The sequence below is a fragment of the Myotis yumanensis genome, unplaced genomic scaffold, assembly GCF_028538775.1.
Source record: "Myotis yumanensis isolate MYYU_CA2020_CCGP unplaced genomic scaffold, mMyoYum1.0.hap1 SCAF_4, whole genome shotgun sequence".
Lineage (NCBI taxonomy): Eukaryota > Metazoa > Chordata > Mammalia > Chiroptera > Vespertilionidae > Myotis > Myotis yumanensis.
Genome location: NW_027223755.1, coordinates 14853129 through 14870461, shown reverse-complemented (window position 1 = coordinate 14870461; position 17333 = coordinate 14853129). Strand labels below are relative to the sequence as shown.

The window sequence follows — 17333 nt, the reverse complement described above, 5'->3', positions numbered from 1 at the left end:
GTGACTGCCTATCATATTACTTAATGTTCAAGTAATTAAGAAATGTATCTAGTTTTTCCTATATTTTAAAGATTGGCACTGCATTTTAGAAACCACTTTATTGCAATATGATGGATTGATACTATTTTTTAAAAAGTAGCCAAATATTTTATTTTCTTTCATTAGCATATGTTTTAAAATGTCTTAATAAAAGAGATTGCTAGATATTGTCTCATTAATTCAAGTGTTTCACTTTAAAAAAATCAGATTGAATATACCCAATCTTGGTATTGATGACAAATACCGGTGTATCCTCAAAAACTATGGGGCTGACATTGATATGATTGCAAAGCTGTATACAAAGCAGAAGTGTGATCCTCCGTTGGCCCGAGACCAGCCTCCGATTGCCGGGAAGATTCTGTGGGCCCGTCAGCTCTTCCACAGGATTCAGCAACCGATGCAGCTTTTCCAGCAGCACCCAAGCGTGCTTCGGACGGCGGAAGCCAGACCCGTGATCCGTAACTACAACAGGGTGGCCAAGGTACTCCTGGAGTTTGAGGTTCTCTACCACAGGGCGTGGCTTCAACAAGTAAGTCTGTACATTTATGTTCTTCAAAGATGTCTCCATTGCCAATCAATGGGAAACCCTCTGCTAGCACTGAACAGTTTTATTTTTGTAGAAAGTCGAGTTTGCAGGTATTTGATGACAGGTTTGGTTGAATATAGGTAGGTAATCAGTCAAAGAGTGTAATATGTCCATGAAGAAAAATAATGATTCATTTTCAAAAAAAATCATAGGTAACAAACTCATTTTTATTTAGTTACAAACTCCTAAGGGAGAAGGTCCTGTTTATTGGTTCTTTTACTTGGTTGATTAGGATTTCTTTCTTCTTTTTCTCCATTCAGTTTCTTAATGTGTCAGTGAACACTACTATGAGTGTTAATCAAAGTCTTAAGTTTTCTTTGGCTATACTAGGTTAATCAAATTACATTTCAAACCCTACTAATCCTTGTAGATTGGCAAAAAGGTGTTTTTGTTTGTTTGTTTGTTTTTTGCTTCTGTTTTTGTATTTTGGAGGATAAAATTCAGCCTTTTTAGGCCTCAAAAATGGTTTCTCATTTTCCTGGTTCACCTTTTGGTATCTGAGTCAATATAGAGATGCCTCCGTAGTGGTCTTCATTGCTTTTCCAAATAACTGAAAATTGAGTTTAGTAGGCTTTTATGATACTTGTATTAGGAAAAAAATAACTGAGTAGAAATGAAGGTATCAAGGAGCTAAATGGTTTGAGAAGTCACCATTAATTGCGGTATCCACTTATATGTCGATGTGAGAGAATCATGGCCCATGCATTTTTTTGAATCGATTGTGCAACATTATGACCAAGGACCTGAAGGTCTTTTTCTGAAGTGAACTTAGGAGAAGACTGAGTGACCCCATTGTCTTTTTGAGGAGCTCAGCTCCATGGAAGAACACTTAACGATTCTCTCCCAGGAATGGCTGTGCTGTATATGCTATGTATGCATTGAGCTTTCTAATGGTAATAATGTTGATTTCTTCTCACAGATTGAAGGAATTCACATAGGACTCGAGGCTTCTTTATTGGTGAAGGCTCCAGGCACGGGAGAATTGTTTGTAAACTTCGACCCTCAGATACTGACCTTATTTAGAGAAACAGAGTGCATGTCACAGATGGGTCTGGAGGTTTCAACCCTGGCAGCTGCCCTTTTCCAGAAGCGGGATATATACAAAAAGAACTTCAGTAACATGAAGGTATAGTGCGCCCCTCCCACCCCTCAGCCCCCCCCCCCCCCGCCCCCGCCACACACACACACACACACACACACACACACACACACACACACTTTCTGGCTAGCTCCAGCTTGCATTTTAGAAAAAACGGTGATGTGTGACTCTTGAGGAATAGAAAGTGCCCAGGATGACTGGAGTGGAATGACTGATGGGGAGAGTGCCATGGAATGAGGCTGTGGAGGTGGCAAGGCCAGGTCATTACAGATCTTGCAGACCAAGGTTATAAGTTCGAATGTACCAGAACGCCATTGGAGAAATTTGAGCAGGAAAAAAGGCATGATGATGATGATGATGTCTTTTACAATAAACATCATTCTTATTGCTGGGTGACGAATATAATATCACTGATGATAATTTTGTCTACAGAATTGTTTCAGTTATCTGTTGCATATAGCAAAGGACCTCTCAATGTAGTGGCTTAAAACAACCATTTCATTATATCTCATGATTTTGTGGGTAAAGCATTTAAGCAAGGCTTGGCAAGGTGATTTTCCTGTTCCGTGTGGCACTAAGGTTATTTAGTTCAGCTGGCAGATGTTCAGTCTTGAAAGTCTAAGATGGCCCTATTCTTTTGTCTGGTTCTTTGGTGGGGATGGCTGGAAGCTTCGCTCAGCTGGCACTGAGGACTGGACCAATTACATGTGGACTTCCAGTATGGAGGCCTCAGGATAGTAGAATTTCTTAAATGGCAACTCAGGGTTCCAAGAGCGGGTGTTAAGTAAATAAGGAGGAAGCCTTATGGTCTTTAGGGCAGCCTCAATGTCTCATGGCATCAATTCTGTTATGCTCTGTTGGGCTCCATAAACCCACCCAGATCCAAGGAGAGGGGCATAGACTCCACCCATGAGGAGAGGAGGGTCAAAGAATGTTTTAAACCCCCTCAGTTGTAAATGACAATCTGAGCAAGTACATTGTCATCTGGTTAACATTTATCGTATCTTGAAGGTGGAAAGAGTTAAAGGTTCCTACCTACATGAGTAGCTGGTAAGAGCAGATTAGTGGCAGATTAGGGGAACCATCTCAGGTGTCACAGAGTTATTGTGCTAAATGTTTAATTCAGCTTTCAGGCCTCTACAGATATGCAAAGTAGCTGAGAGCTTGTATTCTTCATCTATTTCTTGGAAGGCAGTTCAAAGTAGAAAGAGATGAGCCAGTAGCTACAAGTATAGATTCTGAAGCCAATTTGATCTGGATTCAAACAGTTATCTTTGGGCAAATTCCTTTACCCTCCTAAACCTTAGTTTCTCATTTATAAAATGGATGAGTAATACTTCATGGGATTAAAGGATTAAGGTAGGACACAGAAAGGTGATTGTAAGAACTGCTTCCCAAATAGAATAAGTGATGGACAATGAAAAAAAGGAAGGCAGTGGAGAAAAGCTTCAGGAAATGTATAAGTAGTTGCTATAATAGAACCTTTGAATTTAGGCTTTTTGAAAGTGACTTTTATGGAAATTGAAAGGCTATATAGAAATTGTGAAAAAGTGTTATATTAAAAAAAGATTATTTGGCCCATTTGGAAAATGTTGGCTTTAACAACATTCATAAATTCTACTAGGCTTCTTACTTCCTTCTTGCAGTTTTCTCAGAATTGGTAATATTAGTTGACTGTCCAAGAGGGAAGATATTATATATAGTGTTTTCCAAACTTGTCCATCCATAGATAGTTTTTCTTATGGAATCTCTGGGGCTCAGATTTCAGGGAAAACACTTTGGGAAACATTGATCTAATGACAAAAAACCACCAATATGCACATTAAAAATATGAGCTTAAAAACAATTGTATTTAACCAGTGCATTAAAGTTACTTTATTATAATTAATTATTGTTGATATTAACATTATCATAGAAAGTACCTTTTATTTAAAAATGGTAACAAATTTACAAGTTACTGGTACAGTTAAACATTAACAACAGGTAAACTTCAGTGAGGACCAGAATCCATGAGTTTCTGATCACAAATGCTCCTTCCAATGAGAACTAATTAATTAATTAGAGATATAGGATTTATCATCTCCTGTGTGCCAGGTACTGTTTCAGACACATTAAACAAAGCAGACAAAACTCTTGTTGTTATGGAACTTATATGCTAGTTGAGTTAGACAGAAAATAAATAATGAACATTATAAATATGTAAATTATATAGTCTTATCGGAAAGTGATAGGTGCTATGGAAAAAACAGGGCAAAGAAGAAAGAGTATGCAGGGGATTTTGGTTATAGTTTAGGATCTTAAATAGGTGGTCAGGGTAGGCCTAATTGAAAAGATGGTATTTGAATAATGATTTGAGGGAGACACAAAGGCCCTGAGGCTAAGGAAGACATTAGGGCAGGAGCAGGTAAGAGAGGAAAGGAGTGATTAGAGATGAAATCAGAGAAGTAGTGGAGTCCAGATTGGGTAGATCTTTGTAGACCACCATAAGAGCTGTAGCCCTGAATAAGATGGGAAGCCATGTGGCCATATAAACAGAGGTATGACAGGATCCAACTTAACATTGTGAAAGGGTTACTCTTGCTGCTAAATTGAGCATAGATTCTAGAGGGTGTGAGTGGAAGCAGGGAGACAATGGTAGACTATTACAATAGTTTAGGTGATAGTCAATGATGGTGGTAGCAGTGGCAAGCAAGTCACATGTAGGATCTCTTTTTGAATATGGAGAAAACAGGATATCTTGGTGGATTGCATGTAGGTGTGAGATAAAGAGCGGAGTCGAGGATGACTCTGAGTGTTGGCCTGAGAACTGGATGGATGGAGTTGCCATCAGTTGAGATGGAGAATGCTTTGGGCAGATAATGTTTTGGAGAAGAACAGACTCAGTTTTGGACATGTTAAGCTTAAAATGTCTGCTATTTTCAAGTGGAAGTATTGAGTAGGTGCTTGCCATGTATGAATCTAGACTTCAGGATTGAGGTCTGGGCTGGAGATATAAATTTGATTGTATATAATTTTATTAACCAATGTCACCCCAGTGAATTTAATGAAAAAAAAAGATTTGGTTGTCTTTGGTATATGGATGATACTTAAAGCTATGGCTCTTGATAATATCAACACTGGTTCCTGACTCTTTGTAAGCTTTGGATCTTGCATCAGGACTTGGCTTACAATTCCGGCAATGGGCTGAGCAGACCTCTGGTGACCCTGACACTTTGGGTGATGAGTATGGTCCATAGGAAGTGCCCAGAGGAGCAGGAAGCATGGGGTACCAGCATACAAAGTTGACTACATGAGCTTAGTGATACACAGGCTAAGGCACTGGTAATGTGACTTCACCTGGTTTAGCAAAGTCACCTGGCCCAAAAACCTTTCTCCCCTTTTGGGCTGGCTAGGACGTGAGAAACTATTACTCTTAAATTCTTTTTCTCGCCTCCTCAATTGTGTTTTATCAGGTTAGGAATGTGTATTTACGGAGCGGTTTCTTGTCTTCTGTTCTAGTCTTACTTTGGGGCACTCTACCGCAGGCTGCTGCTGGAGTCCTACAGGCAGACCTAAGTAAAAGTCATCTTTTTGGATTAAAAGAAGTGATATTAATAGATATTAAAAGCGAAATATTGATTATTTGACCCCCATTTCATTGCAGATGATGCTGGCTGAATATCAGAGAGTGAAGTCAAAAATGCCTCCCATCATAGAGCCACTGATGGTCCCACACTTGGCTAAAGTGGACGAGGCTCTCCAACCCGGCCTGGCCGCACTGACCTGGACATCCCTGAACATTGAGACATACTTGAAACACGCTTTTGCTAAGATCAGTAAGTCTGTCTAAATGGCTATTATTTCTCAATTTGAAAGGCTGCGTTCTTAACATCTATTGTATAATTTCTTACAGATATTGTGATATAAATCGTGAAATGGGGAATGTAATTTTTAAGCTGTTTCCCAAGGAATTTTACCAAAATATATGAATCCATTAATTTCCTGGAAAGTACATATATTCACTGTTTAATGTTATCCCCAGAGATTAACTACATTGTAAAATATACTTGTTGGACATTAGAATTTAAAGGATCTTCAGAGTCATTCAGCCTTTTATACTAATAGGTTAGTGCCGTGGTCGGCAAACTGCAGCTCGAGAGCCACATGCGGCTCTTTGGCCCCTTAAGTGTGGCTCTTCCTAAGCCTTAGGAGTACCCTAATTAAGTTAATAACAATGTACCTACCTATATAGTTTAAGTTTAAAAAATTTGGCTCTCAAAAGAAATTTCAGTCATTGTACTATTGATATTTGGCTCTGTTGACTAATGAGTTTGCAGGCCACTGGGTTAGTGTATTTTCAGACTCCATTTTGAAGGGTGGGGAGATTTGGATAGCCTGGAGTGCTAAAGAGCAGGATATATGGGAAAAGTTTATGCAAACATTTTTTTCTTAATGATGGATGTAATACACTTAAAATATATGTAAAGTGGTATATTCCTAATAGTACAATTTCCCAGAATGTGTACAGGAATGCTGCAAAGAAGGGATCTGGGCTCAGCGAAGCCTGGGAAATTGAAGTTGAGCAAAGCCAGGCAGGCTTCTTTTCTGTAGGACTTCTCATAGCCTTTAATATGCCATTGCCCAGTGGTCACCAAAAGTAGGCTGTTTGGTGGCATTTCCCAGAATTCCGTGGCTGCCTTCTAGGAGAACATATTAACACCTTATAGACATTCTGTGGTGGGCAGTGGAACACAGTTTGGAAGGGTTTTTCCCCCAGAAGACTTAAATGTTGCTATTCTCCTTGCCTACCCAGGGAGAGAATTTCCAGGGTCCAGAGGCTCCTACATCCTTTGGCTGCTGGTCACTCCATCCTCAAAGCCAGCAGCTTAGTATCTTCCAATCTCTTTCTGTCTGTCTCTCCACTTCAGTAGTCACCCTGTCTTCTGACTCTGACCCTCCTACCTCCCAATTATAAGGACCTTATGACTACCTTGGCCCCACCTGTATAATCCAGGACAATCTCTACATCTCAAGATCCTTAACTGGATCACATCTGCAAAGTCCCCTTGGTAACATTTACAGAGGATTAGGATGTAGACATCCTGGGAGGGGAGGTGGGCACAGAAGTCCTTGAAGATTCTTTGAAGAGTCAGTCAGATTCTTCAAAGGCACTAGCTTACCATGGGTGACCCTGAGGAGGCTTTGAAGAATCGGAAGTAGTAAAGAATGTTATTGAGCCCACACATGCTTAAATAAAAGTGTTGACTTTCTTTTAGTAATGAGTAAGCTTACCAAGCAGAACTATTTGGTATCTGGAGTAGCCTCTTTAATAATTAGCTCAGAAATGATTGGAACTTTTAGGGCTTTATTCTTTAGGAAGTACAGGTATTTATTTAAGGAAATGTTTACATCTCTGATACACCATGAGTATATAACATGGATTTTTCTGTATTTAATTTTAACTTCGTTTCCTAGAAGAAAGTAGTATCAGGGAAAAAAAAAAAGAGAATTGACTCTATGAGAAATGTTGAAAAAATGTATTTACTTCATAGATGGCAATCCATTAACCACCATTCCTACTTTGGAAGTAAAGTTGTTAATTTGTTTCACAATTGGCCTTTCTGTCCATAGAACTTAGTGTTCAATATTACTTCACTACAACTTAAAATATACCTTATGGTATTGACAGTAAAAGAAACACTGAAGGAATTTCACTTCAATAGATCTGTTGAATACCTCCTGTGGAATAGGCACTGGGCTAAGTGTTGAAGATGCAAGGTTGAAAAGTATGCATTCCAGAAGATAAGACACAAGAGGAGACCATGTGGTACATGTAGGAACGGAAGGCTGCTCAGGGTCAATGTCGGTATGAGAGGAGGGGGCCGAACGAGTATGTGTAGCTCACAGGTAGCCTCCTCAGGGAGATGCATTTGAGCCGAATGTTCAAGTCTGAGTCAGAGTTAGGTAGGCTGAGAAAACTAGAAAACTGGCCAAAGAAAGAATAGTGTGAGAAAACCAAGACTGAAACTGGTATGGAGTGACTTTAATCCTGGTTTTACTACTGCAGTTTAATCCAATGTTGATTAAGAACAAAACACAAGCCCTCGCCGGTTTGGCTCAGTGGGTAGAGCGTCGGCCTGTGGACCGAAGGATCTGGGGTTCGATTCTGGCCAAGGGCACATACTGCACTTGCAGCTCCTCCCCAGCCCTGGGCCCTGCTCAGGGCTCTCACAGAAGGCAACCAATCGATGTGTTTCTCTCACATCGGTATTTCTCTCTGTCTTTTCCTCTCTCTTCCACTCTCTCAAAAAATCAATGGAAAAATATCCTAGGGTGAGGATTAAAAAAAAAAAAAGAACAAAACACAACAAAATGCTTAATCTCTCTTATTCACTTCTGTTTTTTCCACAGAGGACCTGGAATTGCTGGTTGACAGGGTCAATGATTTGATCGAGTTCCGCATTGATGCGGTTCTGGAGGAAATGAGCAGCACGGCTCTTTGTCAGCTCCCCCAGGAGGAGCCGCTTCCCTGTGAAGAGTTTCTCCAAATGACAAAGGTTACTAGAATATTAATGTTTTTATTAAACATTGTTTTGTGATTCATTTTTCTATAGAGGGCATTTTTTGAAGCATAAATTGCATTTTTTTTTGTGATTGGTCAGGGATAGATATTATTTAAACATGGAGTCTTTGGATGATAATGAAGAGGAATGTGTGTAGGGAGTCCCTTAGACATGAGGAACAAGTCATTTCCTTTCCAGTCAGTAGGAAGGAATCGCATGGAACACATTTGTCATTTTTTTTTTTCATATTTGTTGAAAAATAGAGCTATTTAGCTGAAGAGCTCCTAGTAAGCTAGGATTAATTAATAAAGCAATTGTCTTAAACAGTTCCTGGGCAGAATTTCTTCTTTGAACTTTTCTGTAAAGCAGTGTTTCCCAAGCTGGTGTTCTGTGGCACACATTCTGGGTTCTGGGGCCATTGCCGGGAAACCTGGGCAAGGTGGAGCCAGTGTCCAAATGGCTCAGCATAGACTTTCCTCTCCTCTCCCTTTCAGATTCTTTACCTGTTAATGTATTAAAACAAGGCCTTCATTTTGATTATTCATGGATCTGAATAGCCTGAACTAACAAGCAAAGCCTAAATGCATTAATGAAAATTTTAAAGCCTATTTGTGTAAGCAGGCCTTCCTTTTATTAGTATTATTGAACCGAAAGTATAGGCTTTATATATAAAATTGAATCTGTGGCTCTACAACCCCACTCTTAACACCCACCCTTTAGTTCCAGCAGAATACTCCATGAATCTTATAGTAAACTTAATATTGTTTATTTGAATTTTACTGGTTTCTTATTTGTTTGTGTATAATTTATATATTTGTTTTTGATGTATAGAATTATAAGAACTATAAACCTATGAATTTTATTCTTAGTCCCACATTTCTACATTTTAGATGAAGATCATAATTAAAATAGTTAAATTAAAATTTTTTGAATTTATTGGGGTGACACTGTTTAATAGATTATATAGATTTCAAGTGTACAATTCCACAATATGTCATCTGTATGTCATATTGTGTGTTCATCATCCAAAGTCAAGTCTCCTACCATCACCATTTACCCCCTCTTTACCTTCTTCTATCCCCCAACCCTCTTTCTCTCTGTTAATCACCATGCTGTTGTCTGTCTATGAGTTATTTTTTTAATCGTTTCACTTTTTTCACCCAGCTGTCAGTCTGTTCTGTTTCTATGAGTCTGTTTCTATTTTGCTAGCTTATTTTGTTCATTAGATTCCACATATAAGTGAAATCATATGGTGTTTGTCTGACTGGCTGGTTCCCTTGTCTTTAACACCTTCCCTTACAGGATGCCATGTCTGTGCATGTGTGAGGGGTGTGGCCAAGCATCTTTGGAGGCCCAAATCTCATCTGGAGGCCGAACCTATGGCATTACTACTATTACTGATGTGCTCTCAAAAGCTAGATAAACAAATGTGATGCTGTGCTAACTCTTTTATAGGATCTTTGTGTAAATGGTGCTCAGACACTACACTTTAAAAGCTCATTAGTGGAGGAAGCAGTCAATGAGCTAATAAATATGTTGCTAGATATGGAAGTTCCATTCAAAGAAGAAAGTGAAAAAGTCTCCAATGTGAATGGTGCTGATCCAATAAACAAAAGTTCAGGTAAAAGATGAGATAGTGGAAGGGTCTTGTTTTTCTAGGACATTACTGTTAACTAAAATTACATTTTCTGCATAGCAACTAATTTCACACTTCTATAAACACCCTCCCAAGTTTATAAGAATGTTTATAAATATGAAATTATGCAATGACCCTGTGTCATTAATTACATTATTTTTTGTTAAATTCTCTAAACATGCAATTTGCATTGGCTCTTGTTAGCTCTCTTTGCATTTAGCTATGAGTGTGGGCTTTTTTCTCCTTATCGATAGAATAGTAAGGATTATGGTTTGGGAGTTTCCATGGGAGTACATCTGCACTAGAACAAACCTTTTGTGGGAGAGATGAGAACACTGGAAGGCAGAGATGGGAAGCTCTAAGGTTTTCTGGATCTTGGTGGAAGAGAGAGCACCAGAACCCAGGCCCCGGAGGCCCAATCTTGCTTTTCAGTCATTGCTCTTGCCTCTCCTCCTGTTCCTCATGCTGAGGAGGAGATGCCTCCATCAGTCCACCTGGTGGCACATTTTCCATTTTCTGTCCTTTGATGGCCTCACTTTCTAAGAAGTGTGACATTTAAGTGTTATCAAATTTGCATGTAATTTATTGTTATTTCTTGCAACAGATGTTTTCTCCCCTCTGTCTTTATCATCTAGTAACAGCAAAAAGAGAAGGACATTCCGACACCTCGACATCTTCCCTTAATGCCGAATCAGGCTTCCTGCCTTTGACGACAATCACGAGAAAGAAGAAAGAAACTGAGATCTTAGAGGAAGAAGCCTGCGAGTTGCTCTCTCATTTCAATCGCCAGAACATGGATGCTCTTCTGAAGGTTACAAGGAATGCACTAGAGGCCATTCGCAAGCGAATTCATTCATCCAACACGATTAGCTTCCGGGGTAATAATCCCACAGAATTTTCCTACTGGCTGGCCAGGCATAGTGGCTGGCCGTGTGTGTGTGTGTGTGTGTGTGTGTGTGTGTGTGTGTGTGAGAAATCTAAATAATTAAAAAGCCCACATTTATTGAGTGTCTCCTTGTAAGTTTATACATCGTGAACTTTGATTTCCCCAACAATTCTCTGAAGTAGATACTATCATTATCCTCAATTTAAAACAGAAAAACAGAGCACAGGGAGGTTAAGTAATTTGCTTAAGGTCATTTAGCTTTTGATAATAGCATAATAGTTGGCATTACTTTTAATCTTTTTGTAACAAGGTGAAAATGTAAAATGAATTAGTGAAAGAAAAATACCTCATGTACTTTATAAAGGAGATATATGGAAAGATAATTTCATTGTTAAATTATTAGTTGATTAGCCAGTCTTATATAAAGTGAGAGAGATCTTATTAATGCCATGCTCTTCAAAGCAGAAATTATTACTATTATTATTTTTTACTAATTTTGTGTCAATTTACTACTTTCCAGCCGGTTTCCTCATTATCAATACAATCAGCTCTTCCTCAGCACAATTCAGAAACAGGTGTTGTGTTTCCCAGATGGGTTACAAAAATCCATCAAATCTACAGACATTCTTAAATTAAATTTTAAATTTAAAATAGTAAAAAAGAGAAACAGTAATTAGTTCAAATAGGAAAATAATAGGATCATACAACCTTTTTATTTATTTTGAATATTGGCATTTAAGAGAAAGCATCTTTAATTAAAAGTGAATAACTGAAAAATGGAAACACTGAAATAATTGTTTGATTGGTGGCCTGGTTCATTATGTTCTATTTCACTTGCAATGGAGGATAGTCTTTTTTTTGATACAGGCATAGTATTAGAACAGGGGTCCTCAAACTATGGCCCTCAGGCCACATGCAAATGCAAATATTGTATTTGTTCCCGTTTTATTTTTTTACTTCAAAATAAGATATGTTCAGTGTGCATAGGAATTTGTTCATAGTTTTTTTTTAAACTATAGTCCGGCCCTCCAACGGTCTGAGGGACAGTGAACTGGCCCCCTGTTTAAAAAGTTTGAGGACCCCTGGTATTAGAACTTATCAAATGTTGGTTGATATGCTGAAAATTAAATCACATTTATTTCCCAACTTTATATATTTTGGGCATTTCCAACTATATAAGTATATAAAGTTACACACACACACACACACACACACACACACACATACACACACAGTCGCCCATATTTATATACCTATACCTTTATCTAACTTTAAAAGCCCCTTGGATATAAATTGTGAGTTGTACTTTATTTTTCTCCACTTTTTAATTGCTCTGGGTTTAAATTATATAAATTGTGGTGGGAAACGCATATGTTGTATTTGAAAATCCAAACTGGTCATTTGTTCTGACTTTGGCTTGATTTGATAATAATTCTTCTTCTTAATCCCCTGCTTATTTTTCTACATATAACTTATCTGTTGGCATCCTATTACTTGGGCAGAATCCTTTTCAGTATTTTAGATAAGAGTTTGGGTAATTAAGCCTGATCCCACACAGTGGGTATCTATGGAAGGTGTACCACCAAATTGTAATCAACAGAAAATGGCTTGGGTACTATTGAGCTGCTCTGTTATATGGAACAAAACTAGATCCTCCAATAGTTTCATTCATTCATTCATTCATTCAACAAATATTTATCTGAGTATATACTTGTGTGTTTTTTTTTTTTAATATATTTTATTGATTTTCCACAGAGAGGAAGGGAGAGAGATAGAGAGTCAGAAACATCGATGAGAGAGGAACATCGATCAGCTGCCTCCTGCACACCTCCCACTGGGGATGCGCCCACAACCCAGGTACATGCCCTTGACCGGAATCGAACCCGGGACCCCTCAGATCGCAGGCCGACGCTCTATCCACTGAGCCAAACCGGTCTCGGCTGAGTATATACTTGTTACATGTATATTGTTCTAGGCGTTTTAATTTTTCTGGTTAATAATGAAAAAAATCCCATTTTAAGTTAAAAAAGATTAAATTTGCCCTGTTTTCCATTTACTCAGATAGTAACAGTACATCTCAGATGAAGCCGAACAGTCGGCCCATTTTCCGGGCAGGCATCACTCTGGCCATTCCCAACATTGCCATGGTCCCTGCCCTGGAGGATGTACAGCAAACGCTGAACAAAGCTGTGGAGTGCATCATCAACGTCACCAAGGGGGTTAGACAGTGGAGCAGTGAGCCGTGGTCCAAGGTGGGTGTGGGATGAAGAAATTATTCTTATGGAATAAAATAAAATCTTTTACAGATGAAACTGAGCTGAAAAATGTCCTTTTATGTTTTAGAGAAAGATGCATGAAAGAAAAATGATTGCTTTGCAGAATAAGGAAGACAGTGATTCTGATGTTGAAATGGGAGAAAATGAACCTCAAGGTAAATGTTCTTTTGGTTCTTTTTAACTAGTCATTGTAAGCAGTATTTATTGAGCTAAAATGCATGTTCTCTCCATGCAATTCTTAAATCAGAATAGATTGGAATATGATTCTTAAATCAGAATAGGTTGGAATATTAATCTATGATCCCATTTTAAGTGTATAAAATATAAAGATCCGTGTGTTTTAATATCACCATTACAAATAGTTTACCTCTCATGGGTATCCCACAGTTTTGGGTGCATCATTGATTTCTGGTCCAATGTGATGATGAGAACTGGGGTTTAATTTCTCAGTTTAAAGAGATACTTGTCACCATCACAATGAATATTTCCTGATTCTAAAGAGACATTTTCAACCCATTATGTGTCTTGTTTTGCCAACATCCTGTGATGTGTGAACATGCTGTACAACCCATGGTTTTCATTTGAATTTTGTAAAATTAGGGAGCATATGACCTGCAGGTTCCTCATTATATTAAATGTTGTCTTTAGTTATGCAAACTCCTTTTAAAGCAGCCCTGCAAACAACAGACCCCATGTAATTTTCAATTAGTGCTCATGTCCTGAGACAATAAATCAACTAACCATGAGGAAGAAACTGAAGTTAAGTTTTTCTTTAGAACAGTCTGTTATTGAGGAGGGTAAAGACAGCTCAAGACAACTTTACTCACAACTTACAATATTACTTATTTATTTTAGCTAAAAAACATATGTTGTTATTGTGTTAATGTCACTTTTATATTATGCAGAAACATTGCTTTACTCCCTAGAATAGTTGAAAATTCAGAATTTTCTAAACTCGAAATATGTTCAGTTATGAGTTATATCTTAAATTCAGAAGAAAAAATGTTCAATAAAAATTGTATGTATGTTTTTGTCATGACAAAAGAAATAAGCCACATCTTTTAAAGATAATAGCTTTGAGATATAGTTTACATAACAAAATTTATCCTTTAAAGCATACAATTTGATGGTTTTTAGTATGTTTATAACTACCACCACTATTTAATTTTAGAATATATTCATCACCCTCAAAAGAAACCCTGTACCCATTAGCAGTCACTCCCCATTCCTCTTCCCCACAGCCTATGGCACCACTCATGTACTTTCTGTCTTTGTGGATTTGCCATTCTACAGCATGCATCAGTTCTTTATTCCTTTTTACTGATAAAAAGGATTCCCTTATATGGGTATGTCACATTGTATTCATTCACTCACGAGTTGACGGCTTTTGGGTTGTTTCCATTTTTTAGCTGTTATGAATAATCCAGCTATGAACATTCACATACAGATTTTTTGTGCGGACATTTGTTTTCTTTCCTCTTGGGTATATACCTCTAAGTGGAATTGCTGAGTTATATGCCCACTGGTTGGGCTTTCTCATGTATAATTTCTGTTGGCTGCTTTTGTTCCTGTGTGCAAGCACCACTCTGCTGTTTCTTTGCATGTCTCACAATTTAATTTTTTGTTGAAAAGTTGATATTTTAAAGAATATAAAAATGGCAACTCTGAGAATCTGGTTATCTTCCCCCCAGGGTCTGGTGTTGTTACTGTTTGTTTCTTTATTGGCTTTCCTGGACTAATTCTATAAAATTTGTCTTGCCTGTGGTGTGTACTGTTGTAATCTCTGCTTCATTAGCTTAGTGTTCAACTAATGCTTGCACAGAGATTTCCTTTATTGCTTTGAACCAGTAAGTCTTCCACCCTCTACCTGGGGACACTGTGTGTGTGTGTGTGTGTGTGTGTGTGTGTGTGTGTGTGTGTGTTGGAGCACTATGTGTAGGGCACCCTGGAAGCTCAATAAGTTATAACACTGCCTTAGTCTTTATTTACTGATTGTGCAAGCCTCAAGTTCAGCCAGAGCTAAAATATTGGGGCATCTTTAGGTCTCTCCTGGGCATGTGCCTAGCTCTGTACATATATGTGGCCTTGAGCTCCAGGAATATGTCAGGGTGTTATAATACCCCCACCCCCGACTCTACCCCTGATGGACATCTCATTTCCAGATCTTTAAATTTTTTTGGCCAACTTCCTGTTTGCCCCAACTAATAGCATTGCCTCAGGCAGCTATAAAGTTAAACAATTGTTGCTGATTAGTTTTGCCTTGGAGATAGGGATTTTTTTCCCCCACACTCAGTGAGTTTTGAATCAGGTGAAGTAAAGATAAACTCTTTAAATGGGGCTTTTCGAGGTAGTGAGGTAGTGTCCAGACTGGTCAAATAGTGATAATTTATGGGGCTTCTTGAGGAGCTCCAAACCCAGTCTGGCCTCCTCTGCTGACTGCTAGGCTATGGTTTGCACAGTCACAGTGTTTGTATGGCTGTTGTTTTTTGAGGCTCCTGCCTAGCCAGTGAAGGGAAAGTGGGCATAGAACAAGTGAAAACACCACAAAGCTCACTGTTGTTACAGGATTTAGCATTTTTCTTGACTAAACAAATGTTTCTTGGATTGTTGCAAGCTTTGGATAATTTCCAGAGTTCTGGGAAATTGATGTTGACAGTTTTTTCCCAATGTTTTCAAAGGTCCTTACTTTACCATTATAGAAATGACCTTCTCTTTTTAAAGTATGTTTGTTATGCTGTTGATATAAACATTTTTTCTCTTTTTCTGCTTTTAGATACCTTTGAGATAGCATCTGTGAACTTACCCATTCCTGTGCAACCCAGGAACTACTATAAGAGTATTTCTGACAACAAAGATATTGTAAAATTAGTCTCTGTGCTCGGCACTATCATCAATTCCACCAAGAAGGTAGGTCACAGGATTTGTAGCCAGGGCCCCTTGCTTCATAACATGTGCCTGTGTGAAGCTGAACACCACAAGCTTGTCCTACGTGTAGCCAGGGTCCCACCAACTGTGAATTCAGTGAGCTGCTTATGGTATTTTGTATGTACACAGCAAATGTTTATTTAAAGATTTTTCATTCTAGATTGCATTGTGAAAGAGAAATAATATTCCTATATTTTATATTGTATTCTCTTTAGTGCCTTTACCTATTTATTTATTTATTTATTTAATAAATATAACTTAAAAATTTTTTGATATGTTCCAAACCACAAGTCAGACTGGTGTTACAATTAACCTTCATAGAGTCGGTGATACCAGTACATTTGAAATAGAATAAAATTTATAGTCAATTTTTCATATTTGTGTACTGAGCCAAATCTTAAGAAATATCAGATGAAAATTTATGTATATTGCCATGTGGAAATCAGATAATACTGAAAAATAAAGAAAATATTAGTGTTATCAATGCAAACTTACACTAGTTATGGGAGTAAATTTGAATTAATTACTATTGCCAACCTATTCTTAACTTTCCCTTTTTTGTTTGGGCAAATCTGTTCTTATAGTAAAAAGATTCAAAGTCCTGAAGTCAATTTCTACTTAAAAATATATTTACATTGTCATTAAGATCTGTTGATTCTTTAAAATGGTTTTTGTGTCGAGGAAATAGTTGCCACTCAGTAAATAGGTTTTCTTATTCCTTAAAAAAAAAAAAAAAGAATCCTCACCTGAGGATATGTTCATTGATTTTAGAGAGGGAAGTGTCAATGTGAGAGAGAAACATCAATTAGTTGCCTCCTGTATGCACCCTGACTGATCGAACCCGCAACCTTGATATGTGCCCCTACTGAGAATCGAACCCGCTACCTTTTGGTGTACGGGACGATGCTCCCACCAACTGAACCACCCAGCCAGAGCTCTATTACTTAGTTTTTATGGAATGAATTTCATTTGTTTTGAAAGCATTTTGAAAAGTTGCCATTGCTGTAAAAATACGAGGGGATATTAAGTTTAATTTTAATGTATTCCTGAGGGAACTGGAAGTTTTTGCATTTATGCATTTCCAATTTTCCTTTCTTAATATATTGAAGGTCCTGTATTTAATTTTGCCCTAGAGACAGTGTTCACATAATTCAGTTTAACAAATATTCATCTAGTGCTTAGTTTATCAAGCTTTATACTAAATGGTAAAACTAAATATAGTATTCTATGATTATAATGAACATTCACATATACTTCCCAGTGTCTCCTAATCATGGAAAATACAATAAGACAAATCAGTAATAAAGTCCATTAATTTCTCTGAACATAAGTAGCCTCTTTTAT

The 17333-nt window shown here is 37.8% G+C and overlaps 1 protein-coding gene across 1 annotated transcript in view; it reads left to right on the top strand.

The window, feature by feature from the left end:
- DNAH5 (dynein axonemal heavy chain 5) overlaps positions 1 to 17333 on the top strand; it is a 183356-nt gene that overhangs the window by 39386 nt on the left and 126637 nt on the right. The window contains exons 14-22 of the mRNA XM_070411907.1: positions 247 to 568; positions 1545 to 1751; positions 5368 to 5539; positions 8115 to 8260; positions 9722 to 9887; positions 10538 to 10780; positions 12850 to 13040; positions 13132 to 13219; positions 15838 to 15971. Of these exons, the coding sequence (XP_070268008.1) occupies positions 247 to 568; positions 1545 to 1751; positions 5368 to 5539; positions 8115 to 8260; positions 9722 to 9887; positions 10538 to 10780; positions 12850 to 13040; positions 13132 to 13219; positions 15838 to 15971 (1669 nt within the window). The remainder of the gene's footprint in view (positions 1 to 246; positions 569 to 1544; positions 1752 to 5367; positions 5540 to 8114; positions 8261 to 9721; positions 9888 to 10537; positions 10781 to 12849; positions 13041 to 13131; positions 13220 to 15837; positions 15972 to 17333) is intronic.